The sequence below is a fragment of the Lindgomyces ingoldianus genome (genome assembly GCF_010093535.1).
Source record: "Lindgomyces ingoldianus strain ATCC 200398 unplaced genomic scaffold BDR25scaffold_9, whole genome shotgun sequence".
Taxonomy (NCBI): domain Eukaryota; kingdom Fungi; phylum Ascomycota; class Dothideomycetes; order Pleosporales; family Lindgomycetaceae; genus Lindgomyces; species Lindgomyces ingoldianus.
The window spans coordinates 18,789-43,857 of NW_022985170.1; the positions used below are offsets into that span (position 1 = coordinate 18,789).

The 25,069-nt window shown below is 51.1% G+C and overlaps 8 protein-coding genes across 8 annotated transcripts; 4 read left to right on the forward strand and 4 right to left on the reverse strand.

Annotated features, from left to right (window-relative positions):
- Window positions 1–890: 890 nt before the first annotated feature.
- BDR25DRAFT_352504 (uncharacterized protein) lies at window positions 891–4,549 on the forward strand (the record flags this gene model as incomplete). The annotated part of the gene is made up of 14 exons (XM_033695020.1): window positions 891–915; window positions 948–1,017; window positions 1,044–1,081; window positions 1,108–1,186; window positions 1,240–3,095; window positions 3,136–3,469; window positions 3,522–3,624; window positions 3,669–3,746; window positions 3,779–3,883; window positions 3,945–4,121; window positions 4,179–4,244; window positions 4,305–4,382; window positions 4,411–4,454; window positions 4,516–4,549. 14 exons carry the CDS (start codon window positions 891–893, stop codon window positions 4,547–4,549), a joined length of 3,087 nt encoding a protein of 1,028 aa, XP_033549866.1.
- Window positions 4,550–4,635: 86 nt separating this feature from the next.
- BDR25DRAFT_282205 (MFS general substrate transporter) lies at window positions 4,636–6,730 on the reverse strand. Its single transcript, XM_033687951.1, has 3 exons — window positions 6,087–6,730; window positions 5,600–5,973; window positions 4,636–5,549 (listed from the first exon to the last, which is right to left on the reverse strand). Exons 1-3 carry the CDS (start codon window positions 6,407–6,409, stop codon window positions 4,795–4,797), a joined length of 1,452 nt encoding a protein of 483 aa, XP_033549867.1. The 5' UTR covers window positions 6,410–6,730; the 3' UTR covers window positions 4,636–4,794.
- A 903-nt stretch (window positions 6,731–7,633) lies between these two features.
- BDR25DRAFT_323670 (uncharacterized protein) lies at window positions 7,634–9,880 on the reverse strand (the record flags this gene model as incomplete). Its single annotated transcript, XM_033692114.1, has 2 exons — window positions 7,634–9,453; window positions 9,520–9,880. 2 exons carry the CDS (start codon window positions 9,878–9,880, stop codon window positions 7,634–7,636), a joined length of 2,181 nt encoding a protein of 726 aa, XP_033549868.1.
- A 543-nt stretch (window positions 9,881–10,423) lies between these two features.
- BDR25DRAFT_352507 (uncharacterized protein) lies at window positions 10,424–14,147 on the forward strand (the record flags this gene model as incomplete). The annotated part of the gene is made up of 9 exons (XM_033695021.1): window positions 10,424–10,467; window positions 10,524–10,642; window positions 10,692–11,240; window positions 11,294–13,530; window positions 13,593–13,702; window positions 13,759–13,784; window positions 13,833–13,941; window positions 13,991–14,024; window positions 14,085–14,147. 9 exons carry the CDS (start codon window positions 10,424–10,426, stop codon window positions 14,145–14,147), a joined length of 3,291 nt encoding a protein of 1,096 aa, XP_033549869.1.
- Window positions 14,148–14,172: 25 nt separating this feature from the next.
- BDR25DRAFT_352508 (uncharacterized protein) lies at window positions 14,173–16,617 on the reverse strand (the record flags this gene model as incomplete). Its single annotated transcript, XM_033695022.1, has 14 exons — window positions 14,173–14,184; window positions 14,245–14,297; window positions 14,330–14,439; window positions 14,468–14,548; window positions 14,606–15,117; window positions 15,158–15,233; window positions 15,272–15,510; window positions 15,554–15,695; window positions 15,751–15,847; window positions 15,876–16,155; window positions 16,202–16,257; window positions 16,316–16,369; window positions 16,460–16,504; window positions 16,557–16,617. The coding sequence occupies 14 exons, from the start codon at window positions 16,615–16,617 to the stop codon at window positions 14,173–14,175; spliced, it is 1,818 nt and encodes a 605-aa protein (XP_033549870.1).
- Window positions 16,618–16,865: 248 nt separating this feature from the next.
- BDR25DRAFT_282209 (alpha/beta-hydrolase) lies at window positions 16,866–19,320 on the reverse strand. Its single transcript, XM_033687952.1, has 2 exons — window positions 17,530–19,320; window positions 16,866–17,476 (listed from the first exon to the last, which is right to left on the reverse strand). Exons 1-2 carry the CDS (start codon window positions 19,051–19,053, stop codon window positions 17,150–17,152), a joined length of 1,851 nt encoding a protein of 616 aa, XP_033549871.1. The 5' UTR covers window positions 19,054–19,320; the 3' UTR covers window positions 16,866–17,149.
- A 252-nt stretch (window positions 19,321–19,572) lies between these two features.
- On the forward strand, window positions 19,573–22,144 carry BDR25DRAFT_302064 (uncharacterized protein). The gene is made up of 2 exons (XM_033689714.1): window positions 19,573–19,895; window positions 19,958–22,144. Exons 1-2 carry the CDS (start codon window positions 19,609–19,611, stop codon window positions 21,894–21,896), a joined length of 2,226 nt encoding a protein of 741 aa, XP_033549872.1. The 5' UTR covers window positions 19,573–19,608; the 3' UTR covers window positions 21,897–22,144.
- Window positions 22,145–22,253: 109 nt separating this feature from the next.
- Window positions 22,254–25,069, forward strand: BDR25DRAFT_341228 (uncharacterized protein). The gene is made up of 2 exons (XM_033693588.1): window positions 22,254–23,231; window positions 23,286–25,069. The coding sequence occupies exons 1-2, from the start codon at window positions 22,392–22,394 to the stop codon at window positions 24,984–24,986; spliced, it is 2,541 nt and encodes an 846-aa protein (XP_033549873.1). The 5' UTR covers window positions 22,254–22,391; the 3' UTR covers window positions 24,987–25,069.

Below are 25,069 nucleotides of genomic sequence, written 5' to 3' on the forward strand. Positions count from 1 at the left end.
GGACCGGATCCACTAACTACGGCTAGCCTCGGATTCTTTTCCGACCGTTCGTCCGTCGGAACTAGAAGTCGCTCCACGTACGTGCTTATTGTCGCCGCGATCGGGAGAGTCGCTGAGGCTGCGCCATGCTAACGGCCCTTCGGGAGTCTTGGCCCAGACGAACAAGATCTAACACTAACTAATAGTGTAGAGGTAATCGTGAAGGAAACTTGTGTCCTGCCATCCCTCGTCTGTGGAACAAGTGATTTTCCCAGTGGAATTGTACATCGGTTCGGAGCGTCAGAATCGGATGTTTTTCTGACTTGGGGTGAAACGGGTGTCTTCGGTGAACTCGGTGAACCTAACCCACTTCCTTTTCTTGGTAATAGTGTCGTATTCAAATGCGGATGGCAATGCTTCCAGGATCATCACAGCAGGTTGCTGTAACTGCCCGTGTCGGTAGAGTCGGAGTTCCTTTGTGGTGAAGATGATGGATGCGGGGAGCGATTTGTGAGGCATAGTCGGAAATATTCTCGCTAGGGTGGTGTTCTGATGATGATCTTGGATGTGCAGTCATGGCTCGGGATGCTCGTGGCATGTTGTAGTAGAAGAGATGGTCGAAGGTTCGGGTCAAGGATAGTTTCGCAACGTACCCAAGTCCGTCACTCACCGGGCATGGGTCGGATGCGGTTTCGATGAGAAAATTACCTAAATATTCTATCTGGGCACAACTTAATGCCGTGATATAATGTCACTATTTACTTACACAACGTAGTGCGAAAAGTCGTAGTCCGTGCGTTCACCTTCACTTCTTGGAAAGGTTTCACGGGAGTGAACCCTGATCAGCGCGCAACGCGGTCAAATAGCACAACACAATATTACCATGCCGAGAGTTTGTTTAACGTCAAGCAATGGAACCAAACTTGAGAACCATTAGTGCATTATCTCATGACTCATGCCCATGCAAGGCCACCGAGGATTTGCGGAGAAGATTTGCAGGCCCAATTTATGTCAAAGTTTACAAACGAATAGATTGCCGTAGGGCATCGTGAAGATATTGCAAGCGCCTCTAAAGGAAGGAGATCACATCGTATATCAATGAGTGAGCGTCGATGCAGATTATATGAGGTGAGAGAACGGCGCTAAAACTTGCGGCTCGCTTGTCAAAAACGCGTCATCTCATTTTGGGTTCCCTCTGCTATGAAGGGTTGATGCACAAGTTCTTTACTTAGACTGAAGATGTTACTAAGGAAATCGAAGTGCATCTCCACAACGCTGCCTTTCGCTACTATGTAGGTGCGCTGATCTGGCCAAATTGGTCGTGTTTTGGACGAAAGGATTCTCGCAGGATTCCCAGGTCGTGGCAGTGCAAGTCGGTGTCACAGCGCTCCCTCTCCAAGCCTTCAATGTTTACCTCTTCTCCTCGTTCGCTCTTCTCCTACTTGCACCTAAGTATCCCCAACATTTTATCCTTTCCTTCAAACACACAAGATACAGCAGAGAGGGAGACTGGTTAGGCATGTCAGTTCCAAATGTAAGATACGGGCACAGGAATCACACATTCGAGTCGAATTCAATCCCACTACTCCAGTCCGACGCGTCCAACACCGGATTGTCAACCATCTCAGGGCAAAAGCGGTCAGAGGCAACGAAACAGCCATTACCGCCGTTCGACAAAGCTTTGGGCACGAAGAAATGGTGCTTCATAGGACTAGCCACAATATATGTTCTTTCCCTTGGGCTAATTATATGCGGGACTATCGCATTCGTAATAGCGGGAGAAAGGATACCAAAACATTTCTTTGAGATTCCAGCGGCATTCCGTCCCGATGCGACTCCCGTTCTGCTATATCCAACTGTAATTTTCGGATCGATGTCTGACAGTGCAAGGGAGATTACTATCTTGGCCATTAATACTTGTGTCACGGTGTCAACTGAAATCCTTGGTTACATTCATGCGACTTCGCTCCGTTGGGCCCTTTACCACGAAGGACGGCTCCATAGTAATTCTAATCTTCGGCTCTTTACATCCTGCCGGCAGTGCCGACCAAACAGCTGGTATGTAAACGTTGTTTGGGGCCTTCTCCTCACAGTCTCCTACAGTTGCGCCTCGCAGATTATTGTTGGTGCAGACGACATTCTCAGCCCGGGGGATGTCGGATTTAATAGTACGGCGATAGTGATCCTTGGCGCTTGTCTCCTCTTTCTTTGTATCCTGTCCACCTGGTCTTTGTTTCCTTCTTATGATCGGAAAATCCTCTCCTGGAGTTCTGATCCATTGAATACAACTCTGGCATTGCTGCATGACACATGGCAACGGCCTGAATTACACCCTGCTCGTCTCCCCAGGGCCGTTCAACCCCAAGTCACCTATGTATACTCCAGGCTGAAAATAGTGGTGGCCTACCTCTGGTTTCTCGTCCCCTTAATCGGCACAGGTGGCGGCGCTATCCTAAGGATCCAAAATCAACAGCTAGATAAGAGCTTCATAGCCGATTCGTACGGCTCAATTCCCACGTCCCTGCTCCCACCCTGTAGTGTAGTTGGATATTGTATAGGTTGGCACAACTCTGCACCAGCAGTAAATATCCTGTTTCTGGCCGCTGTACAGATTCTCTATACGCTAGCAATCCATTCCGCCGAGCAGCTTGTCAACCTACATCGGGACGAGGCAGTTTGGCGTTGCGCGTCATCCAACCGAGCCACACACGGCACTATCATTGCTAAAGAATCGACTAAGGCGGCTTTCACTTCATGGCAAACAGCGTTCCTGCTCGTCATGAAACCAGTCAGCCATTGGCTATTTGGTCTTTGTATCGTTGTCAACGGCCAGCACCTAATCGCGTTCCACCCCATGCCGCTCTTCACTCTTGCGGGTGTAGCAATCCTGTTGGCAGCTTTTGGAACGTTTTTGGCGTCCCATAAGCAAAAGGGACCACAGCCGGCTACATATGGAGACCTGATGCTCCTAGCGGAGTTAGTGGATGATTGGGGTGATGGTGCTGGAGGGAGACTCTTCTGGGGCGACAAAGGGATTGATACCTCTTCAGGCGGGAAAATCAGACTTGCAGGGACTTCTTCATGCAAAGGTGATGTTACAGAGATTATTAAGGACGGTGTGCTGTACAAAGGCCTCGGTCCTGGGGAGATCAAAAGGGAGGGACTACGATCTGGACTCAAGTCTACCTTTTCAAGGCTCATTAGGAGATGCATGGATGAATGAGCCGATTAAGGACCTCGATTATGTTTTCAGTCAAGTCACTGTCACGATATATCTCGCGCTCCTTCCATTAATCCAAAGTTTCACCATATCCCTCATAGAATTTCTCTCCGGCAAGAGCAAACTTCGAAACAGCGGCAAAGGAGATGATATCCGGAAACTAAAATGGAGCTATGTCTCCAAAGACATGTCTAGCACTGCTGACTCCCATTCACTACATGGGTCGGCAACCCGATTATCAACATCAACACCCGCGAAGAGAATTCCTAGGTGTGCTCGAGGCTAGCTATCGAGGTTCAAACTTCTGCCACCCTTGCACCAGGATTGAAACCAACGACCTTCACCACCCAGGTTACCCTTCCTTCCAATACATACCACTAACTGTAAACTTCCCATTGTCATCATTCCACTTCACCGTAGCCCCGGTTTCGGTTAAGTAGCGTGTAGCATACCGAATCCCCTTGCTCAGCCCCCAGCGACTCACATCATACTCGAGCACCCCACTCTGAAACTCATCAACCCTGAACTTAAATATGGTATTGAGCGTGTCATCTTTTCTCATGCGGTTGCGGGAGCTAGGGAGATTTTGAAGACCTGGTAGGAAGTTTCGCGGGAGGGGACGAGGCTTTCGTAGATGTAGCGCGCGGCGTCGGAGTTGTCAAGTTGGTTTGTACTACAGTTGATGTTGGAATTAGTGTCTAGATATAGGAGCTGTAGACAAGTGGTGGAGCTCCGGGGATTTGAGGGATGTTCTTACAATCATGAATTTCTGAACCCCCGAATCTATCAACGCCTGTACCTTCCGTTCTCCCCGAGAGGTGCAGCTGTTCATGTCGAACCTCGTACTTGTCCAGCATTCGCGCTTTCCTGTTCTGTTTGGGGAAGGATAAACAATGAGTTCTGGCTTTGTCATAGTATGCAGGTCGGCTTTAGAGAAATTCTGGTTTGCCTCTGGCATCAGATGTGGATGCAGATATAGAGGTGGCAGTGGGAGTACTCGTCGTGGTGCAAGATGTTCTCAGGCCAGATTTCTGAATACGTTTTAGTACTCTTCGCCTAAGCTAGATGTTTGGATCCGAACCTGGAGAATTATCGGAATTTGTAGTTGCTGCCACCAGAACGGGGACTTAGTTTACACGTCGCGGAACGGCATTTTCTTGGTCATTATGCCAGAATTATGGTCGTATAAATTTTGGGTGCAATGATGAAAGGGCCTGCGAGACTATGTGGCATTTTGTATGTGGAAGATTCAGTTGTGGGAACGAGGAAGCTGTACCCTAGTACAGATCATTCTACATGTCGCGCTGTCCCATGAGATTCAACGAATTTCATGGTGTCATTTTTTCTTAAGCACTTCAGAGACTCTAAGAATATATTATTGTGATATCTATAAAGGTTTTGCCATCGAATAGTTGAAACTAAGCCAAAAAGCTGTGCCGCAGTTCGGATTAGAATATCGCAGTAAACGACGCAATTCGGAAAGTTTTTGGGCTCTCGCCACAGAACTGTATGAACCACCAGCTCATACAGCTAAATACTTCATATACACCCTATATATACAAAACCTATGTAGATTCCCAAACTTCTCCAAACCCCTAAGCTTTTATCCCCAGCCCATAACCCTTATAAAAGCCCCTCGATAACGTCAATACCACCGCCCCACCCAACAACATAGTCCCCCCAAACACCCACACTGCATTATACCCACTGGCATCCAATATCGCGCCCCCAATCGGAGTCCCAATCAACAACCCCAATGCTATACACGCAAAACTCTGCCCCAGTCTTGTGCCAATTTTATGTCTGGCATCGAGGCTCAAATGCACGATAATCGTCGGCGGTAACGAAACAAACGTTCCAGAAAAGAAACCGTAGAATCCGATCAGCACAATAAGACCCGCAGACGTGTCCGCAGTGATGAAGCAGAAACAGAGAATTCCAGACACGAGGGTACAAGGAATAACGACGTTGTAGGGGCCGACTTTATCGGCGAGCCAATTGGGGATGATGCGGCCAAAGACAGAGGTCGAGTTCATGACAGCGAGGAGGTAAAAGGCCAGATCGGGCGACACGATGTGTTGTTCGATGGCATAGACTTGGGAGTAGAAGAATGGCATGTAGAGGCCGACGAAGCCGAGGAAGAAACCTAAGCAGTGGAAGGTGTAGGGGAGGAGTTTGAAGGCGGCGAGGTCGAGGAGAGAACGCTTTTTGGCGGGAAGGACGCGCACGCGCATGCAAGCGTTCGGGATGACCATGGTGCCAAGGATTATGAAGCCGATGACGCGAGTTGTCCACCCGAATCCGATTTGGGGGAGGAGTTTGTGGAAGACTATAGGGTAGATGACACCACCTATACAAGATCAGAATGTATCCTAGACTAGAAGGCGTGGGATTACTGACCTAGAGAGCTGCCAGCTGCCGCAATTCCAACGGCCGTGGCAACCTTTGTACTGAAATACGTACTCAAGATTGCAACACTAGGGACAAATAGCGCACCGCACCCAATGCCAATGCAGAATGCCTGCGCCAAAAGTACTTGGTAGTACTCTTTGCATAGACTGAGCATCATCTGACCAAGGACGAGCATAAAGGAGCCACTAACGAGAAGAATGCGGAAGTGCCCGGCATCGTAGACTGGACCTGTGATGGCTCCGACGATGAGCAGCAAGAAGGCCTGAGTGGAGCCAATCCATGAAATTGCGGAAGGGGTGGAGTCTGGAAGGAGGTCGGTTTCGTAGTAGGTCTGATATGAGCCGAAGGTATTTATTATTCCCCTGTGTATATATGTTAAGAACTTCTCATAAGCAAGACGACGTGATAGGGATAAGAGAATGAAGTCTCATATCGGCTATCGCCTTCATCCTTCATTGTCGAAGAATGGACCTACCAAGAATTAAAGAATAAAAAGAAAGCCCCTAAAACCTGCAACCAGGCCCAAAACCCACCATCTGGTATCGCCGCCACATTGTTCACGCTCGGTTGCTTCGATTCCACCGGCTCTAAACCCCCAGTCGGGTTCGTGCTATCAGTCACATGATCGTTCCTCTCTTCCTCTGCATCTACATTCTCAACTTCATCGCGGGAGTAGCTCTGTATTGAATCTGAGGATTCTGAGGGCTGCTTTTCGGGTTTCTCGTCGTAAGCCGTTGACCGGATATCGTCGTTGACAGATAAACGTGAGGTTTCATTAAGATTCCTCGCACGGCCCATCGTTTTTTGGTCGGTCTCGCGAGCACAACGTGATTGTGCGACCCGGTTGGTTGGCGTTTGACCCGATTCGGTGGGACAGGTTTCCGTAAGCCAGGAACTGATGACTGCGATATGTGGTCTAATGTTGTACCGAGATAATGAAATCGAAGATCACAAGATATTAAGAACAGCGAAAACACGGAAGAAAAAATTGAAGGATAGGGTGGGGAAGAGCTGGGAGAGCCAGGGGAGAACCGGGTGAGAACCGGCATGGTGGTGGCCATTAATAATTGAAAAGAAAGGCACAGCAACGATAGAGGAGCGGCACTTCGCTGTGTTGAGACCGCGAAACATCCCCGAGCAGACACGCACCTTGCCTAATTAACACCAGTGGCCTAGCCGATCATCCGGAAGGAAATGCTCAGGAACGTGACCAAGGCTTTTAAGGCCGCACAAAATCCGCCTCGTACGAGGGCTTAGTCCATGTAAAGCAAGGACATTAGCCGCATATAGTAATTCGAACGGAAGGGGTATCGTAATCAAAGAGGAAAGCTCCATAAATCTTCGTAACAAAAGGAGTGGTATGGACGGATTTCTTCAATCCTCATCAGGACATGACGGAGAAACATCGGATATAGCGAACGCGAAATCGGACTTAATACAGTACGCACAACTCCGAGTAAGATTTTGAACAGAACTAGGATTTGGTACATGAAGGTGTATTCGCTAAGTGCATGTTGACTATCTACTTAGGATGAATTCCAAATACAAACCCAATGTCAAAAGATTCTCCTGAAATGGCACTTCGAGGATAGTAAGAGAGAGGCAATCAGAGTCTCTATGACCCGCTAATGCAAGTTGAAGCGAATAAGAAAAAGTCAATGCCAAGTAAGTGATATACAGTACAACCCGTGTCTCGTGCCATCATAGACCTTGAAAAAACACAAATTTTAAATATAAAGAAGGGGGTATGCTACCTCATGCCGTACTTTTTTAGGGACCGCAATGCCTACACTCATCACGGTGCTGCCTTTTCGAAGGGAAACCATTGTGCCACCTGGACCGGCCAACGCCAATGCAACGCCCTTGCCGCTCGCTATGCAGAATAGAAAGTAAATACCTAACCGGACTTAACTGTTGAAGCCGCTCAAAACCCAACCAACAAAATTCGATCCCAAGACAAGCCGGTATATTGTCCCACGTGTGTCTCAGTATTGCGCATGAACAGGTGTGTTCGAGGCGCACCTAAACATGACTCGTTACGCGATTCTCTGTAAGTTTGTACCCAGAGCTGTGTTCTGAAGAGGATTCGACCCGTTCCTCCCAGTATAAATTCTCCAGGAGCGCCTCTAATAAGGTGCCGTCCTGTGCTGGCCTGATCTGATGCCTCAAGGCTTTCCTACGACGATTTTCGCGCTCCTCAACCGTGGCCCGCATAACCTGTACCACTACACTCCAGCCAAGCCGATTGGCAAGAGTGGGGTGATTGAACAGGTATTCGAGTACAGGTAAAGGCAGAGAGAAGATAACACTAGAGAGAATCTTGGTAATGTAGGTTGGCTGCATGTCATCCTCAGGTGGAACATCTCCGAACCGGATCTTGCTCAAACGTGGATTATGCGTGGGGTGCCGAAGTTCGACAACGCTTGGTATTCTCGGTTTTTGGCTCAGCTCGGGCGCGAGAGTGAACAGCTGGAAGTCGACAGGGAAGTTATAGGCGAGCCAGTCAATGACGTCGTACAACAAGGGAGTCTTGTAGGAACCATATGTGCCTCGGTGGTTTTGGTTATGAGCAGTCATATTATGACGGGAAGACGACGGCTCATTAGCGAAGGGCATGCCTCCTCCAAGAGCTAAGCAAAGAGCTTGGTCGAACGTATCCCATCGCAACAAGGCTTTGGCAATTTCAGCTCCGCGGACCGTCATACTATGTAGTTGGAGCACTTCGCCTGCAGCTGCATAGCTCAAGGCCTGATTCATGCGCTTGCGAGCCTCTCCGAATGTAGACGCTTGTTCTCCGTCGGTATGATACGGTTGCAGTCCATAGAGGAAAGAGTCAAGGGACAACAACGGGGATCCGTACAAAATTTTGATAGATTCAGTGAGGGCCTCGGCAGTGACTGTCTTGTTAGAGATGAAGATGTCGATTAAGGCCCGCGAGTCTTTTGATCTTAGAACTGGAGTCGCAGAACGAATCGCGGTGGCAATAGCCCGACTTCGAGCCACCACGATGCCGTGAACAGGCAAGGATATGAGCTTAGCGCCATCCGAGTGTATCTGCAGGATATAATCGGCATACTCAGGATTTCCAAATTGTGATGACAAGTAAGCGGCGAGCTCGAATGGTGTGTCTTCAAGCTTAGTATCCACAACGGGGATGCTGGCACCATTCTGGAAGGGAATCACATGAGAGTCGCCGCCGTGCTCTGAACCGATGTCTCCAGGCTGAGACTTGGTAGGCGAGAGCGTGGGAGATTTTGGAGTGTGGCTGGTACCATTTGTGGCAACTGGTGCGCGAGGGGGTAAATGACCCTGGTACACACCGTGGAGTGCAGCATGGTCAGCAAAGGATGGAGCATGGTAATCTCTGCCGTGACCGTAGAGAGCGTCTGGTGGTGCCATAGTATATGCAGGATACAGCCATGGTGCTGCGGCGTCTGAGGGGTGATGCGCATGGCCTGGATAGAAGGGCGAAGCGAATTGTGGAGATGCAAATCCAGGAGCAGGGCGGGGAATATACTGCTGAGGGCGCACCTCAGGCTCAGCTTCATGCGGAGTAGAAGGCATGGCGGGAGACTCTTGAGCAGCGCCAAAGACAATACCTTCAAGGCTCGGTTGTGGGCGGTGGGAGTGAACGTTGGTTGAAGCATGTACGGGAGACACATGGGCAGCTTCGTAGGTAGTCGCCTGAGCGGTGGATCTCTCAGAAGGGTAGAAGGGGGGAGGAAACTGTGCAGGCGGGGTAGCTGTAGGGTGGGTGCCGTTCATAGCGATAGTGTTCTGTTCGACAGAAGAGGTAGAAGACACGTCGTCGACGGCGGTTTGCTCTTCCTCTACACTAGGAGCTGCAAATTATTGGGTCAGATCGTGTCTCAGAGTGTGATTAGGGTGGCTGGGAGAAGAAGACGAACCTCGGGTATGAAGCGGCTCCTCAGCGTCATGGAGTCGAGCTTCCGATGGTGAGCTTGCAAGCACCTCTTCCTCGGAGCCGGCACTGTTGATAGCAGATGCTTTAGACTCAGGTGTAAGAGGCGCTTGCATACCTCCAGTGGCCTGATCATTGTCCTTCTTCTCCGTCAAAGCATGCAGGTGCGACTCCTGCGTCTCTTGGCTCACCGCTGTAGGTTCGGCCACTGTCTCCTCGGGAGTAATTGGGCGCGTTGACGGCGGGGCACGAGAGAGCGCCAATGGCACGGCAGGAATAATGCGAGGGATGGTCCGCTGTGCTCTCTTTTGCGAAGGCCCAGCGGTGTCGAGGATGTTTGGCGCCATGGTGGGCGGACTTGGTACGATTGGGGGGAGGCGGCAGCGGCTCCAAGATAATTGCGCCTGAAGGTGCCGATGCCAATTATCCTGGAGCGCACTGAGGATGAAGGAATGCGGGGACGGCTGGAGAGGGTGGAGGGTGTTTGGCCAATGTTGATGTGGGGATAATGACGGAGTTGGAGCTTTTCAAAAAGATTACTAAGCGGTTCCACACTAGTAAGTTATTGTTTCTTGGAGACACCCTGTCGAACAACCTGGAATCCCATGGATTCAATATACCACGCGCCACCCATCCACACGGAGAGTCAGATGGACAGAAGTAAGACTCAGTGCTCTTCCCTAGAAGTTCCCTTAGTAGTCCCAATTCCGCTCCCTGGTTCAGGACGAACCTGAGCTATCCTTCCGCCCTGTCGCAAACTATGGAACATGGTCAGGGCCGGCTTAGTCTAATCATTCTATTGCTAGAATTGATCTACTAAACACCTTTAGAAGAACTCCGAGAGGAATAAGGTTCCTTATTCTCAGTTAGATCCTAACCTGTTCTGCTACATGTACTCCCACGCAGTCATTCTTCTCATACTCTCCTCACTCCAGTATGGGCTTAAAAGCCCAGTTTCTCTTTGCCTAATTCCCTATCGCTCACGGACAGCAGTCAGATAGTTGAGTCTACGTCATATCCTCCTAACTCAGCAAGTGCTCTAGAGAGCGCGACTTCCATCTTCCCACATCCCGGTCTTTCAACCATGTCTTACCCTTCACCAAGTCTCTGTCGTCTTACAACAGCCTTTCTAGCCATGAATTAAACCGCTTGTCCAAGTTGGAACCTATTACAAATGCCCCTCACTTGTGCTTCCGGCTATTCTTATGTACTCGCTCTTTCTTCTTCCTTATGACCCGAATAGTTTCTCTCTTTCTTTTATATCTGTCTTCCATACTTCAGCGTCACTTCCGCCCTCTTTTACCTTACCCCAGCCTAACTCCTTCCCCGAGATCGTCGAACCAGAAGAGCCAACACGTAGCGTGGCTGCTCTGACACCATGTTTACCTCCTCCGCGGCATACTTCTTCCATGACTACCATTCCCTTGCTATCTTCACGCTACAGCCTCCTACGCGCGCACAATTTCCCCACCAACATCCCTATATCCCTAGATAGTATATCATCGACCCATAACAGACGACCATGGCCCATGGCCAGCTGCCACCAATCGGCCACGAAAGGAACCTCACCCGCCAACGACAAGCACCTCCACGACCACAAAAAGACGCCCGGTGTCGTGATTGCCGAGTACGGAATACCCCGTCGAACTCAGCCGTGTTTTCTCGAGAAGCATGTCCGCATAAGCGGGAGTTCGCTCCGTCGGGTCGGTCACCTTCCCACGTGCTTGAACGTAGGAGAATGTGTACTGAGACCGGAACAGTAAACCGCTTCAGCATCCTAGCGGAACTCGATCAGCACGCCAACCATACCAAGTGGAACTTCGACTTCCTCCAGACTCCGCATACTAGCGCTCGCAGACGCGGTAAGCGTGGCGGGAAGACCTCGAAGCCAAAGTTTGTAAGGCAGCAACCATATGAGGCTCCGAAGAGCGAGAGAGAAAGTATTGAGGAGCTGTGCAAGAAGATGGCAGGATTGTGTCTGGATGACAAAGAATCGAGTAATACTGGCGCTACTTCGCGGATCTCAACTGATGCTTGCAATGGAAGACGACAGAATGATTTTAGGCGCACCTTCGACGAGGTCAGACATCACTGGATTCCTCAATTCCGACCGAACTCGAATACCGCGCACCCTTCTATGCCAACAGCGCCAAGCAAGGCAGTCAATAATAACAGAATCAACCTCCTCTTGCGACCGGAACGATGTATGACTCACACTAATAGCCCCCCTCCATCGTTGAACACTCCCTTAGAATCGGCAGAGGTGAGGCGCAAAGAGTCACGCTTCTTCCCCTTGTCAGCCTTTCTCACATCACCGGAGCCTACAGCTACTCGTCACTCTACGTCACCACGCCTAAATACCTCGAATCCTATCAGACCCTCCATTCCAAAGAAGCCACTCTCCCTAGTCGCCCAAACAATTGCACAGAAGGCAGCAGCGTCGGCTGCATGCCGTGCCCTTACTGTACACAAGAAGTCAATAGCAGGGCACATTTCGAGGCCCGTATCGCCATCTCCTTTAGCGCTGAACTCTACCCCCTTCCTACCAACATATGCCCTGAGCGTGGCACCAGCAATTTCATCAGTGACATCTCCATTCACACCACTCGCAATAACACCTCCATTCACAGCATCGCCCAACCTGACAACGTCTCCCGCAGTCTCAACCGTTCCACCCGAGACAGGTTCGCCTTCAATTATCTCTGCACCACGGATACTATCGCCTGGACCATGCGGGATGCCGCCTGCGCTGCCGCCACGCCCACAGCCCCCAAATCCCCCGTCTCCAATACAGAACTGCCCACTAATTCAATTGCCCTCTATTCCGGCCTCACTTGCATCCGCACCTCTAGTCTCGCCGCGCATTCAATGGCCCGAGACGCCAGCTTCATTTCCCACTACCTCTCCAATCCTAACCCCAACCCCAACCTCTTCTGTATATCCAACTCCGCCGCCTCCAAGGCGTATCCCAGGTCTACTCCCCGCATCACTGTGTCTCACGAAACCCGCGCCCGAACCCATTGTTTCTTCAGCTCAAGATGTCGCTATCCCTTTTCCACTCCCGAGCGAACCAAGTCTACCCATAGAGCTCTCAGATCAAATTCGCAAAAATCTAAAGGAATACTTGGAAATGGGGCACGCGAATCCATGCTGGTGTACCTCGCACTCAGGCTCTCAGATACAGATCAAGATGCAGCATATCCATCCAGCGTCAAGACCTACCAATGGTCAAGAATACGAAGCCAAACTCCCAGTGCCGACTTCTACACCAATCACTAGCATCAAAACTAGCATCAAAACTAGCATCAACATCAACACCCACCCCCAAGCACAAACACAACCTCTAGCAGATACGCCCATTCCTAAGAGTCCAGCCCTACAGGCTACAGTCACGGAACATGATGCTTCAGACCTCGACTCCGTAACTCTCATTTCTTCGCCTATAGATTCGGATTTTCTGACTCCGTCACACTCGCCATCGGCAATAGATTCTGATTTCGAGGATCTATCGCGATACGAAGACTCGGTTTCATCCTCAAGGAGCGAGAGTGGTGGTGAAGATGAGTGGATGGTTGTGGTGCCAGAGAAGGGATATGAGAAACCCCATGCAATGAAATCGATGCCAGGAGGTATTCCAGGAAAAGGAGATGTTGGCATGCCAAAGGAGAGTGAGCAGAAAGATATGGAGGGAGTTGGAGGCAGAGAGCAGTGTGATAATCCGTGGTGCGACATGACTATGATAGTCATCGACTCTTCTTCGACTTCGCTAGAGGATGGTGACGAAGCGGTAAAGATTTCATTTTCACCAGTCGAACTCACGGTACCGAATGCAGCCCCTGGTAGTGCAACCTCAAGCACTTGTAACGTTAGAGGCGCCCCAGATTCCTCCTCCTCTCCTGTTCCAATCCCACGGGAAGCGCCAGCACCCTCTCCCACGCCCACAAACACTGTTCAGAACAAGTGCACGCAATGCGAAACCTGCACCTGCGCATGCACAGTACCAACAGCAGCAACCCCCATAACTGCAACATTAAACTCTAGACTAGACGACTGGCCCAGCCTTCAAGAGGCCATGGTCAGCATTCAGAGAACCAGGAGGGCTTCTTTGCAGAAAAAGAAGAAAAAAGTTGCCTGATGGCGTACTCGGGTGTAATGAGCTTGAGGGTTGAGTATTCCTGTGTGTAGGTAGAGAAGTGACATTAACTATAGAGAATAGAGAATTGAGAATTGAGCTTGGGCAGACCGAACTGGGTGGGTGTATATTTTCTTTCCTGTCTATTGACGGGATGTCCCTACCAGTCAGTCTTGATTGCTGTTTAACCATAACCCGGTTGGCTAGTTTATTTCAGTTTGTTTCGGTAATAGTGCAAACTGGCAGGGCCCTGTTTGACCATGAGGAGAGTGGGGAGTGAGATTGAGACTAAGATTGAGGTTAACTCAAAGGGATGATTTGTTAGACTGTCTTCTAAGTATTCCCTGGGTTGTTTCCGTGTCCGTGTTTATTTTTCTAGCGGTTTCCCTCCAAAACACCGCTCTCTTTCCTTTCTTTAGACCCTTCAACCTAGATGGCACTTGAAGCCAACGTGCTTCCTGTATGATCTCTCACCCCCATAACATCCCCCATTCCCTTTCCATTCATCTATCCACTAACCTATCTACAATCCAATCCTATTACTCGGCCTCCTCTACAACTTTCTGCACGTTCCCAGACCAAGCCCTCGGTCATACCATCTCCATCCGCCCAACCCTCCCTCCACGATTCCACTAAACCCGCCGATATTCGTCGTAGCAGATACTAGAAATGAGTACACGCATTTCGTAAACGATGTCTTGGAATTTCAGAGTTGTTGCGAGTGTAGGGACACCATATTCAGTATGTAGCCTGAGAACCTGGATTCCAGAATTTCTTCGCGGGAGTTAGTGTGGCGTCTGACGATAGATAGACGAGGTTGTTGTTATTGTCGTGGGTGGTGGAAGTTTGCGTTATGGTAGCGTAATCCTCTCTTTCCTCGATTCTAGATCGTTGCGGACGAAGACAACATTATCTCCGTGGAACAACACAACACTAAAACACCTCCCCCAGATTCAACAAATACCCCCAAACAACAAATCGCCAAGGTCCTACACCCGCTCTTACCATATCCCAAGACCCGCTAGTCTCTCCCCAGACATGTGCATTCCAATTTCTCTCCCTGCCACACGTACCCACCATCACTAGCTCCATTCCCAACATGCGGAAGTTTGGGGTGAAGGTCCCAGCAGGCACGTTTTCCGCCCAGTATAGCTCTTGTGCGAAGACCATGGTTCCAACGCGGGACGGGAAGATTTCGTCGTTTGGATAGGTTGGATGCTTGGGGTTAGGGTGTATGTTCTGTTGATTGCCGTGGTGGTTATGGTCAAGGTTGTGGTCTCGAAGGATCGTTGAGAGGAGAGAGTCAAGTTGATTCTTGCACTCTCGTTCATCCATGTTCATATGACGATATACAGACACATGGCAATCTTGCTGGACGTCGCAAACGAATTCTCTAGATACCATGTTCCATTTGGCCACATGGCAACGAAGAATACTCATTGTGCGGCGGTGCTGCCGCCTGCGGTTCCGCGGCTAAGGACGATGGCGAGACTGGTACGGCCGTCTTGGGATATACCGTCGAAGAGTCAGTCTCAATTGCTGTAGTGTTGAAGGAGGGGAGTATGGGGCTGCCGAGGGTGGACAGGGGTTTGGAGGTTATGGGGACGGCGGTGTTGAAGTAGTGGTTTGGAAGGGAGGTTTGTGTGGTGCAGGTAAGGTCGGGGTCATGGTGGGATGATGCTGGTAGGGAGAGAGGGAGGGGGAAAATGAAGGAGGAAAGGAATTATGGGATATGTTGAGTGTGAAACGCATGATGGGAGGGTAAGAATTTGGTAGAAGAGATCCAGAAAGTTGATAGAAGGAGGGCAGGAAACTAGAAACAGAAAACCATCGAGCTTTGTACATCTACAAACCCTCGAGGTCTGTCTTTGTCAGCTAGTCTACCCACTGAAAAGAGGCCATGCGAGGAGCCAACAGCAACAGTACCTTGAAATCCCAACTGCTCCTCACGCTGAGTCCACGGTTTCCACGAAGCCATCCCTGCGAAATCTGGGGTTGCAGGAGATTTCCTTAGGATCTTCGCTAAGATCCTTACCTCTTTGATTAGCAGCGCAAGAAATTCAAAATATCGGAGATCTCACATACTGCTTTGATTTAATGCGTGATGTGATGTTTGTGGACGTACTGAATATACGCGCTAACCTTGATGTGGAGGGAGGGCATCCTTGCAAGAATACCCTACCTAGACCTGAATCGTTCGAAAGACCCACCGTCCACGCGGCAGAGGAGAATCGAGACAAAGTCGATTTGGATAAATATGTTAGAGGCGCATCGAAGTCGATGTATGTCTCCCGCTCTTCCTTTCATGCAGATAGTACAGTACCATAGCTCGCAAGCCAGCTTTCCTTTCACCATCTTCAATGCGACGACCGTAGTCATAGGGCGACAACATTCAGCCTTGATCCATAATGGTCTACAAAGGAGAATTGGAAGCGTGTTGTGGAGCTGGGTGTACTTTGCCTGGCGTTGAAATGTGTTTGAATGCTTCAACTTGAAGCACAGGCGCAGGCGCAGGCGCAGGCGCAGGCGCAGGCACAGGCAGAAGAACAAGAACACAAACACAAACCCTCCTCCCAGGACCGGGATCAATCTCTAGCAGCGAGGACGACACCGACAGTCGTCACCACCTCTACCTCCTCAAATCAAAAACCGCTTCCGGCATCCGCCACCTCCTCGATTACATGCACGTATTTAACAGCACCGTCTATAGTCTCTGGAACACCCTCTAACTACAGCTCTAGTTCCACCTCCATATCTGTATCTACCATCAAGAAAAAAAAAAAGGCAAGGTTACAAGTACCCATATCCACCACCTTCCACGCCCCCCAAGCGATATCCTCTGGATGATGGGTGATTCACGGGATTTGATGCACTAGCCTAAGACTAGCTACCAGTGCTAGTATCAGCGACAGTGATGGCCGAGGTGGAAATAAGAATGCGAATAGTGGCCATAGTAGTGTTAGACTTTTAAACGGACTAGGATTGGGGCTGCAAGAAGGCTAGATAGTCTGCATAAAAGAACAGATTATTAGATTGGAACGCTTTTTTTCTTTTGCCCTACAGCTGCTGCATTAGAGTAAAGAGAGCGGATTTGGAGGGATTTTGAGGTCAGATACTCGGCAGTATTGGTTGGGGAAAGGGGTTGAAGAGTTGGGCGTGTTGCTGAGATTGGGTCGGGAGAGCTTGGATGGGATATTCAGGTTTGTTTCATTTCAACTCTACTTACCATATTCTGAAGTAGTTGTTAATATATTGTATTTACAGGCCTCAGGGCATAAGCCACACTTGCAGTTTATAAATGCTACGCAAATTCAAACCCCAACATCGCGCCAGCGGTAAAACACCCAATCCCGCCCGAAACTAGACGATCGCCACGTACTAACGCCAGGATATCATGCTTGTATATATACATGTCGTACCAAATGCTATTCTTGTGAAACGACGAGAATATCAACGTCCATTTTGAGGTCAAAGTTACTTCACATCACATCTCCATTCTTTCAGTCACGCTCGGTGCGGGTGCAGTTCCTCCATTACCTTCGTCCCCATCGTAACAGATCAAACCGAACCAGCCTTTGCTCTTACAAGTCGAGGTCGCTGACGTAGGCGTAGGGGTAGAATATGTTGGGGTTTCGGATGTGGTAGGATCGTTGCATCCGCCAAACCAGCCCGGATGCTTGCAGGAGAAGGTCGCTGTTGGGGTGGGGAGTGCGGAGGTTGTGGTGACAGTAGGTGCGGGTGCGGGTGTAGCAGACAGGGTGGGTGTTGGAAATTTGGTGGTTGTAGGATCTTTGCAGCCAAACCAGCCAGGCTAGAAACCTATTAGTTCATGTAAAAATTTGAGGGGAGGCGAGTAGAGCCTACAGTCTTGCAAGTCGACGTCGAGGTAGTGGTAGTAGTAGTTGTTGTTGTTGTCGTCGTCGTAGAGTCCGTAGTCGTAGACTCATCCAAACATCCCCACCACCCCGGCGTCTTGCACGTTTCCGTCCTTGTCCTGATCGATGTCGACGTTGACGTAGGGGGTCTTGAAGTCGTAGTTGACTCTGTGCCGTTGCTTTCGAAGAACTCCCAGGGATAACAGTCGGTACAGTTTACATACTGTTCGCACTTAGCCGGCTCGTCGTATTTTTCTATGACGTCTTTGATCACGCTAACGATCTTGTGCGTGCCGATGCCGACTCTCCAGCCCCAGTCTGTTACGGTGTCATATACGCATTTGAGACCCGTGTGGCAGACACTTTGCATGGCATACCCGCCGAAAGTGCAGCTGCTGCTTGCTTTGTTACATTGGCCCATGTACACGGGATCTGCTGTGTGTCCAAAATGAAAGCCTCCGGTCATTTTGCGCGTTTGGAGGGCGCCAATTTGGTGGCCAGGCGGAGTGGGGAGGCCAAGGCGAGATGCAGGCATGGCTTCTGGAACTGCCTCGAAGGTCACGGCAGGAAGGCCGTAGGTCAGTCCTAAGAAAGATGAGACGGCGCCTCCAAGTGAGTGCCCGGCCAACCAGACGTCGGCGTCGGGGTACAGCTCGGTAACGTTGTGGTACAGGTCTCTTGCGGCATAGTAGTAGCGGTTCTTGTCTTGCAGCGCGGTGACAAGGCAAGTCGAGTTGCACGTGTAGGCCGATGTTTGACAATCGCAGACTTGTCGCCACAAGTATTGCCCTCCCTGTCCACAGCAGCAGCTGAAGAATAAATTGTCATTTATTTTGTCGTTCGTCGTTGTCTCAGAGCCATCGAAGACTGCGGGCGAAGTCCCTTTGAGGCCGATGACGATGGTCCTGTTCGTTGTATCGGCAAAGATGTGTCCGCGCAGACCGTCTGTTTCCCAGCCAAAATCCTCGGTGTAGTTGAATCCTCCTCCCACATCCACCCAGTCGCCAGTATGCGGCTCCAGAACATACGCGTTGGACGCCATACGGGCAAAGCTCAGGACAGTCTCTTTGTCAGAGACGTTTGGGGAGAATATCTCGTCGATGGTCCAGTCGGAAGCGGCTAGCTGGACAGCTTTCCCGGTCATCCTCCCCCAGTCCAGAATGCCATCGATAGTCTCCTTGCTCCTGTCGACAAGTCTTTGTATATTTGTGGCCTCTGATCTAGCGCGTAGCGGGGGAACGGGTTCCTTGCTGGATGAATGCTCGTCTTCAGGCATCCAGACGGGCGCTGTTTCCGGAACATCGAGCTTCCTATGGAGATTTGGATAGCGGTAGGTTCCATGGTGGAAAATATGCCTGAGAGAAAACTCCTTGAGGGGGGTGTCGTGGGGGGAGGGAGTCGAGGGCGGCGGGGGGAGAATAGGCAGGTCAGCGGCAGCGGAGACAGCGAGGAAGGAGAGAAGTAAAGAGGCAGTCACGCGGCTCGCTGAAGGGCAGAGGCGTCGGCGGCGCATTTTGGGGATGTGAAATAGCGACAAAGGCAAAGAAAAGGTAGCGGTCGTGGTAGAGACTGTGCACTGTGTAGGGGTAGAATGGTGTTGGAGTTGGATATCGACGATGACGACGAGGGCTCACGGGACGCTGTGGCGGGTCATCACGCACGATGCGTCCCAGGGCCCAATCGCGCGGAGTCGGGCTTGCCCAGAGCTGCTAGCCATGGGAGCTCAGTTACTAGTTGCGGGGACGACGAGGGTCTTACACGGGAGGATGATCAATTGAGCAACAAATTCGGCAACAAATTTGGCAACAAACATTCACCGAGAAGACTGTTTCCCTATTGTGCCGTCCGCTTGCTTTCCAGTTTGGGCCCGACGCGCAGCACTCCGTCCGGTCCGAGCGGACGCCTTTTGGCTAAGCTTGGCTCGCTCAGTCAGTCCCTCCACCGCAGCCTCGCCGCACCATCCGCATGACGTTTGAGGCTCGAGCTACCTTGCTGCTGTCTCGGCGCAGGCACACGACTTGCTAGATCCCCTCTACATTCTCCCCTTACCTTAACTGACAGCAACGCAATGACCGAACCACCTAAGAATCTACACACCTCCAAGTCCTTCACTCGCCTCGAATCTCCCCAGTCCCACACTCCCCTATCCCGCAGTCGAGCAAGCACTCTCCAGGGCCCGCCCGTGCCGGATATCCTTGACCCGCTACAGGTCACTTTATCGCCTGACAGCGAGGACCCAAAGGATGGAGACATCTTCGCCTCACGTGACGACCAAGATCCCGAGGACCCGCCAGTGAGAACAGTGCCCGACACGTTTGAGGAGCTGCCTATCGAGATCAGGAGCCTAACAGAGAGGTGTGTATGCTCACCCACTGGATAATAGGTGCATCTTGTGGAGTAGAGCTGACGTACTATAGGTTCCTCGAGTCACTCTCTGCAAAAGTCCACCCCAGTCCGCTCTCTGCTGACGCTCTCTCCGACCTCTTCCAGGAATTCTACACCCGTGCTTCCACTCACATCAGTACCCACATAGCCACGCTCTCGTCCAGATTATCAAGAGATACCTCCGCGTCTCCCGCACCCAAGAAGGCCTCTGTATCCAGCAGCAACAGATCCAGCTCTCTAAGCTCACGAAAAGGCACCGACAATGTCGGCGAGCAGCAAATGCTTTCCGTGTCAGAAATGGCCGACCGGAAGAAAGCTAGACGCCTGCTTGAGGTGAAGCGTGCTGCACTCGAAGAAGCTGTAGAGCGAGCCGTGTGTGAGAAAGTCTACGAGAGAATATGGCGACACCGGAGTACGGATGACGAAGAGAGAGATCACAAGCTTCGGTCGCGGACGGCAGCCCTTAGCCTGGTTGGCATTGGTCTTAAGGAGCTTCTGATGACTGCCGAGGAGCTGACTGAAGAAGAGCGTTTGAAGACCAAAGAGAGGGAAGGCGAAATCCGGGAATGGCTATCCTCTGCCCGGGACGACATCCGGAAGATGGACGAGGAGAAATACCCCCTCGGAAAACTGCACCATCTTACCGCCGCACACAAGTCCATTGTGGAAGCCTTGTCGAAAGTCTTCCCCGCCTCATCATCGGCTGATGAGATCCTCCCGACTTTGATCTTCACCCTCATCACATCACCTCCAGAAGGCCTCAACGCTATTAGTAACCTTAAGTTCATCCAAAGATTCCGTGGCTCTAGCCGTATGGATGGAGAAACTGCTTACTGCCTGGTCAACCTAGAAGCGGCTATTTCGTTCCTGGAGACTGTGGATCTTTCCTCTCTTAGAGCAGACGAAATGCGACCCGAGAAGTCAAACTCACGGCCGACTACGCCTAGGTCAGAGATCACTCCAATGCCGCTTGGCCTCGCACAGGCTCCAGACCTGACGCAAACACCCGCTACGCCGTTGAAAGAGTCAGCTGTCAAAGCGCCGCCGAGCCCTACGACCAAGGCCCAGCGTCGACTTAGCAATCTTATCCAGACACAGACGAACAGGATTGAAGCTGCTTCCGATGCCGTCCGCGATTCGATACTTGACTCAGCCGATCATGCAATGGACACCATCAACAATACACTAGAGACCAGCTTCAAGTTCTTGTTCGGTCGAATGAAAGAGCAAAACCCAAATAGCCCTATCCAAGAAGAGCCTAAACTTCCAAAGACACTGGCCGATGCGAGAAAACTAGTGAGCTCCCCAATCCGTGTCGATAGAGGAGACGACGACATGGGCAGTGTCAGCGCTGCAAGTTCTGTGCTTGGCGACGAGCACCAAGACGACAGGAGCAAGGATGCAGGTTCTAAGATGACGGATCTCTTCGGTGGAAGACGCGGAATCCGGGACCGCAGCGTCGATTCGACGAAATCTGGAGGGAGCAATAGTGGGAAGCGGGTCGCCTTCACGGCATCTCCCAATGAAAGCAAGACGGCGCAGGCGCCTGCTGGTAAACCCGAGTCTCCGCCCGCTCCAACCAATACGTCGGCCGTCGACTCCATCCGAAATATGGGCAACAGTCTCAACCCACTCAACCGCTTTGCAAGCATCAACATGATTCCTAGATTTGGGCGCACCGCGAGCAGCACAGCGAGTACACCTACCATACCAACTCCTGGGGAGCCTAGTAAGCAGTTACCGCCGACTCCTCCAACAAACCGGTCTGCTTCTGGTGAAGTGGCGCTGGTTGACGAGAAAGCGGCTAGGGCCGTGGCGGCGATTGAAGCGTTGCGCAAAACGACGCCTCCAGTCAAACGCTTCTTGGAAGCCAAGGATGCGCAGGACTTGAAATTAAAAGAGGTAGATGAGCTGTTGAAGGAGTATCAACGGTTAGCAGGCGCATTGAGGCAGGCTATCAATTCTGGATGAACTGCAAGCGGCATGTATCTGCCATAGATAGAGGCGGGCTGGATTTGGATGTCGAGTAAAAGCAACATGTCGCTACACACCACGGAACATAAATAGAAGGGTTTAATTTGCCAAATGTCCTGCCAGAATCACAGAGTACATCCAGAGGATTCCGCCTTCTGTCGCAAATTGGATACTTGCTATGTTCTCTCCTGAATGATGAATTAAAGAAAATATTTAGGGCCAAAATTTTGCGCTGCAGCTGATCATTACGTGTAAGTTATGAAGATGAATTTTCATGTTCACTTCTCCACATGAAATAGTTGACGGCATGAAGCATCACGTTAAAGTTGTTAATTTTATGTCCTGAAACCGATACGACCCCAGATTTTTGCTCGCGTTGCACTGTGCACGGGCCATTGTCAACAAGTAAACAACACGGCGACCTCAGATCTTCCCACGCCGACTAACCACAGCCCGACCACTTATTCGACCACCCACTTCTACGCAGACAATATGGTAGAGCCGCTCTTGAACATCTGTCCTGAAAAAATCAATTCCATTCCTATCGGCGATGACGACATGACCTGGCACGATCCTCCGTCTTCTCCATTTGTTTCCCACATCGAGATGGATGACCAGGAGAACATTCCGCCGGCAAATACAGCTCCAACGCCGGTCAAAGCTGGTCTGAGCCTTGATGACGACGTGCCTCAGTCTGCCTTCAAGATATCGTCCCCTTCAAAAGCCTTTGGGCTGAAAGATAGGACTTCGCCCGTCAAGAAGTCTCCAACCAAGCACATGGTTGATGAACACGACGATCCAACCCTGCGACACAATGCCGAGGACCGCAGCAGCCCCAAGAAAGTGTCTCCAGTCATGCCGGTGATGATAGAGCGACCTGAGTCGGCAATGAGTGAACGATCGCGCACGAGCCGGTCTCCCTCGAAGCCGTCCCGGACCAATTCAGTCGAATCAGTTCCCCACCTCTCGAACTCACTTCATGGCCCCCACCTCAACAACTCTCCTCCTTCTAAGCACGATCCCTTCCACGCGGCACCAACCCTGCGCGATAACGAGGGCTTAACTGTTGCGATGACGATTATGGAAGAGACTCGGAGCGTCACTCATGAGAGTTCGACAACGCACCATTCTGATAACGTATTCTTCGACGATAATGAGGATGACTTTGGCCACATGGTAGAGGATTTCGATGGGAACCCTGATGGTCCAGACATGACGTCCTTGACTATCGACGACACCTGTTTCAGCGCCTTTTCGGAAATGCCCAACCTCGACATGACCAAATTCGCCGTAATAAGGAACAGCCCTACCAAGAATGGATTGGCTGATCAGGTAAGTCTTGCTGAACATATTCTGACACAGAGTGGAGGAACTAATGAAATAAAGTCAACGCCTCGAGCGCGCACCCAAATGACACCTTCCACTGCACGGCGGACCGAACGCACACCATCTCCAACCCCTCGTCGGTCGCAAAAAGAGAACGACACCACCAATCTACTACTTGACTTCACCGCCCAATTTGAGGCCTTTTCGTCCACCCGCCGTTCTCCAATCCGTGGTCGCACATCTCCCGTCAAATCCGGAACCGAACCAAATCTACTCTCCTACATCCAAAACCAACGCTCCCCAGCCAAAGGTTCCTCATTCGTCCCTTCAACGCCCAGTCGCGAGCGTCAGCACATGCTCAATCTCCTCGATTTCGAGCTCCCTCCCCCACCTACCCCCCGGTCCATCCCCACGGTTACGATCCGCGAGTTGGAAAGTCTAAAAAGCACATTCCAATCCCAAATCTCAAGTCTCACAGCCAGTCTCTCCGGCAAAGAAGCCGAAGTCGAGAGTCTGGTCAAAGCCGTCTCTAACGCGGAACGCCGTGTCGGAGAAGCGCAAGAGCTCGTTCGCGACGAGCGCAGTGCGCGCGAGCACGCAGAGGCGCAAATGACAGACTGGAAGAAAAAAGGCGAGGAGGTGCAGAAGCTGCTGCAAGACGTGCAGTCCGAACTTGCGCGCAACGACTCCGAACGCGAATCCCTGATCTCCCGTATCACGGAGGCGGAAAAGCGCGCTGAGGACGCGGAAACCCGGGCATCAGAGCTTGAAACTAGAGTAATTTCAGCGGAGAGTAAGAATGTTGATATGACGACTTTTATTGGTGATGATGATAGAAAGGTTTACTCGGAAGCTGAGTGTTCAGCAGCGATCGCCGAGAAGGTTAATGAGGTTGCGAGGGATTTACATACGGCGTATAAGGCGAAACATGAGAAGAAGATTAAGGCGCTCAAGGATAACTATCAGAAGAAGACGGATGAGAGGTGTAAGGAGCTCAGGGTGCAGATTATTCGTCTGGAACGCCAGGTGGAGGAAGCGGACAAGAAGCGCGACGATACCTTTTCTAAAGTTCTGCCTGCTGTGCTCAAGACCCCCGGTTCGGAGAGTTGCGAGAAATGCGGGAAATCAGACGCAGATGCTCCGATTCCGCCCAAAGCTACGGTTACTTCAGCAGAGGACTCGAAGCTACTCGAAACCCAACAAAGCGAGATCCAAAACCTCAAAGCGAAACTCGCGGGCTTGCAATCAGAACTCTCGTCAATCCGCAAATCCCATGACGCCCTGTTCCAAGAACTCGAGGCCGAGCGCGTGGAGAAAGGAGAGCTGGTCGCCGCGGCGGAACAGATGCTCGCCATGTGTGGCGAGAAAATGGAGGAGATTCAGCAGGAGGAGTTTAGGAAGAGTCAGATGGGATCCGCGCCTACGCCTACGCCTACACATACGCAAATAGCTTCTGCGACTCGCGCTGTGGGGGGAATTGCGAATGGGAATGGAGGTTCTAGACCGGGCTCCGCGCTCGCGATGGGTCGGCCTGGAAGTGCGATGGGTGAGCGTCTTGGGGCTATGGGTGCGGAGAAGGCGAGTGGGATCGCGAAACCGAGTGGGTTGCGTGCTCCAGGTGGATTTGGATATCAGAGTGGTGCGCAGGGAATGAGTCGGAGTACGAGTGGTAGCAAGAGTAGGATTATGAGTAACATTGAGAGGATGGGGGGCGCGAGTAGGCAGCAGCAGCAGCAGCAGCAGCAGCAGCAGCAGGAGTAGAGGTGGGAAAGGAAATAGAGGCACGGTGTGTGGGGGAGACAGAGTGCTTGTGTATAGTGGCGTTGTTGGTTAGCTGAGTTTGG

What these genes read in the sequence shown, in the direction of transcription:
- BDR25DRAFT_282209 (XM_033687952.1), bottom strand. Translation starts at nt 19,053, where the DNA reads ATGCGCCGCCGACGCCTCTGCCCTTCAGCGAGCCGCGTGACTGCCTCT. An exon ending in CGACGTCGACTTGCAAGACT is followed by an intron (nt 17,477 to 17,529) that starts GTAGGCTCTACT and finishes ATAGGTTTCTAG; the next exon opens with CCTGGCTGGTTTGGCTGCAA.
- BDR25DRAFT_302064 (XM_033689714.1), top strand. Translation starts at nt 19,609, where the DNA reads ATGACCGAACCACCTAAGAATCTACACACCTCCAAGTCCTTCACTCGC. An exon ending in ATCAGGAGCCTAACAGAGAG is followed by an intron (nt 19,896 to 19,957) that starts GTGTGTATGCTC and finishes GACGTACTATAG; the next exon opens with GTTCCTCGAGTCACTCTCTG.
- BDR25DRAFT_282205 (XM_033687951.1), bottom strand. Translation starts at nt 6,409, where the DNA reads ATGGGCCGTGCGAGGAATCTTAATGAAACCTCACGTTTATCTGTCAAC. An exon ending in TTTTTATTCTTTAATTCTTG is followed by an intron (nt 5,974 to 6,086) that starts GTAGGTCCATTC and finishes ATATATACACAG; the next exon opens with GGGAATAATAAATACCTTCG. An exon ending in GGCAGCTGGCAGCTCTCTAG is followed by an intron (nt 5,550 to 5,599) that starts GTCAGTAATCCC and finishes GATCTTGTATAG; the next exon opens with GTGGTGTCATCTACCCTATA.
- BDR25DRAFT_341228 (XM_033693588.1), top strand. Translation starts at nt 22,392, where the DNA reads ATGGTAGAGCCGCTCTTGAACATCTGTCCTGAAAAAATCAATTCCATT. An exon ending in AGAATGGATTGGCTGATCAG is followed by an intron (nt 23,232 to 23,285) that starts GTAAGTCTTGCT and finishes AATGAAATAAAG; the next exon opens with TCAACGCCTCGAGCGCGCAC.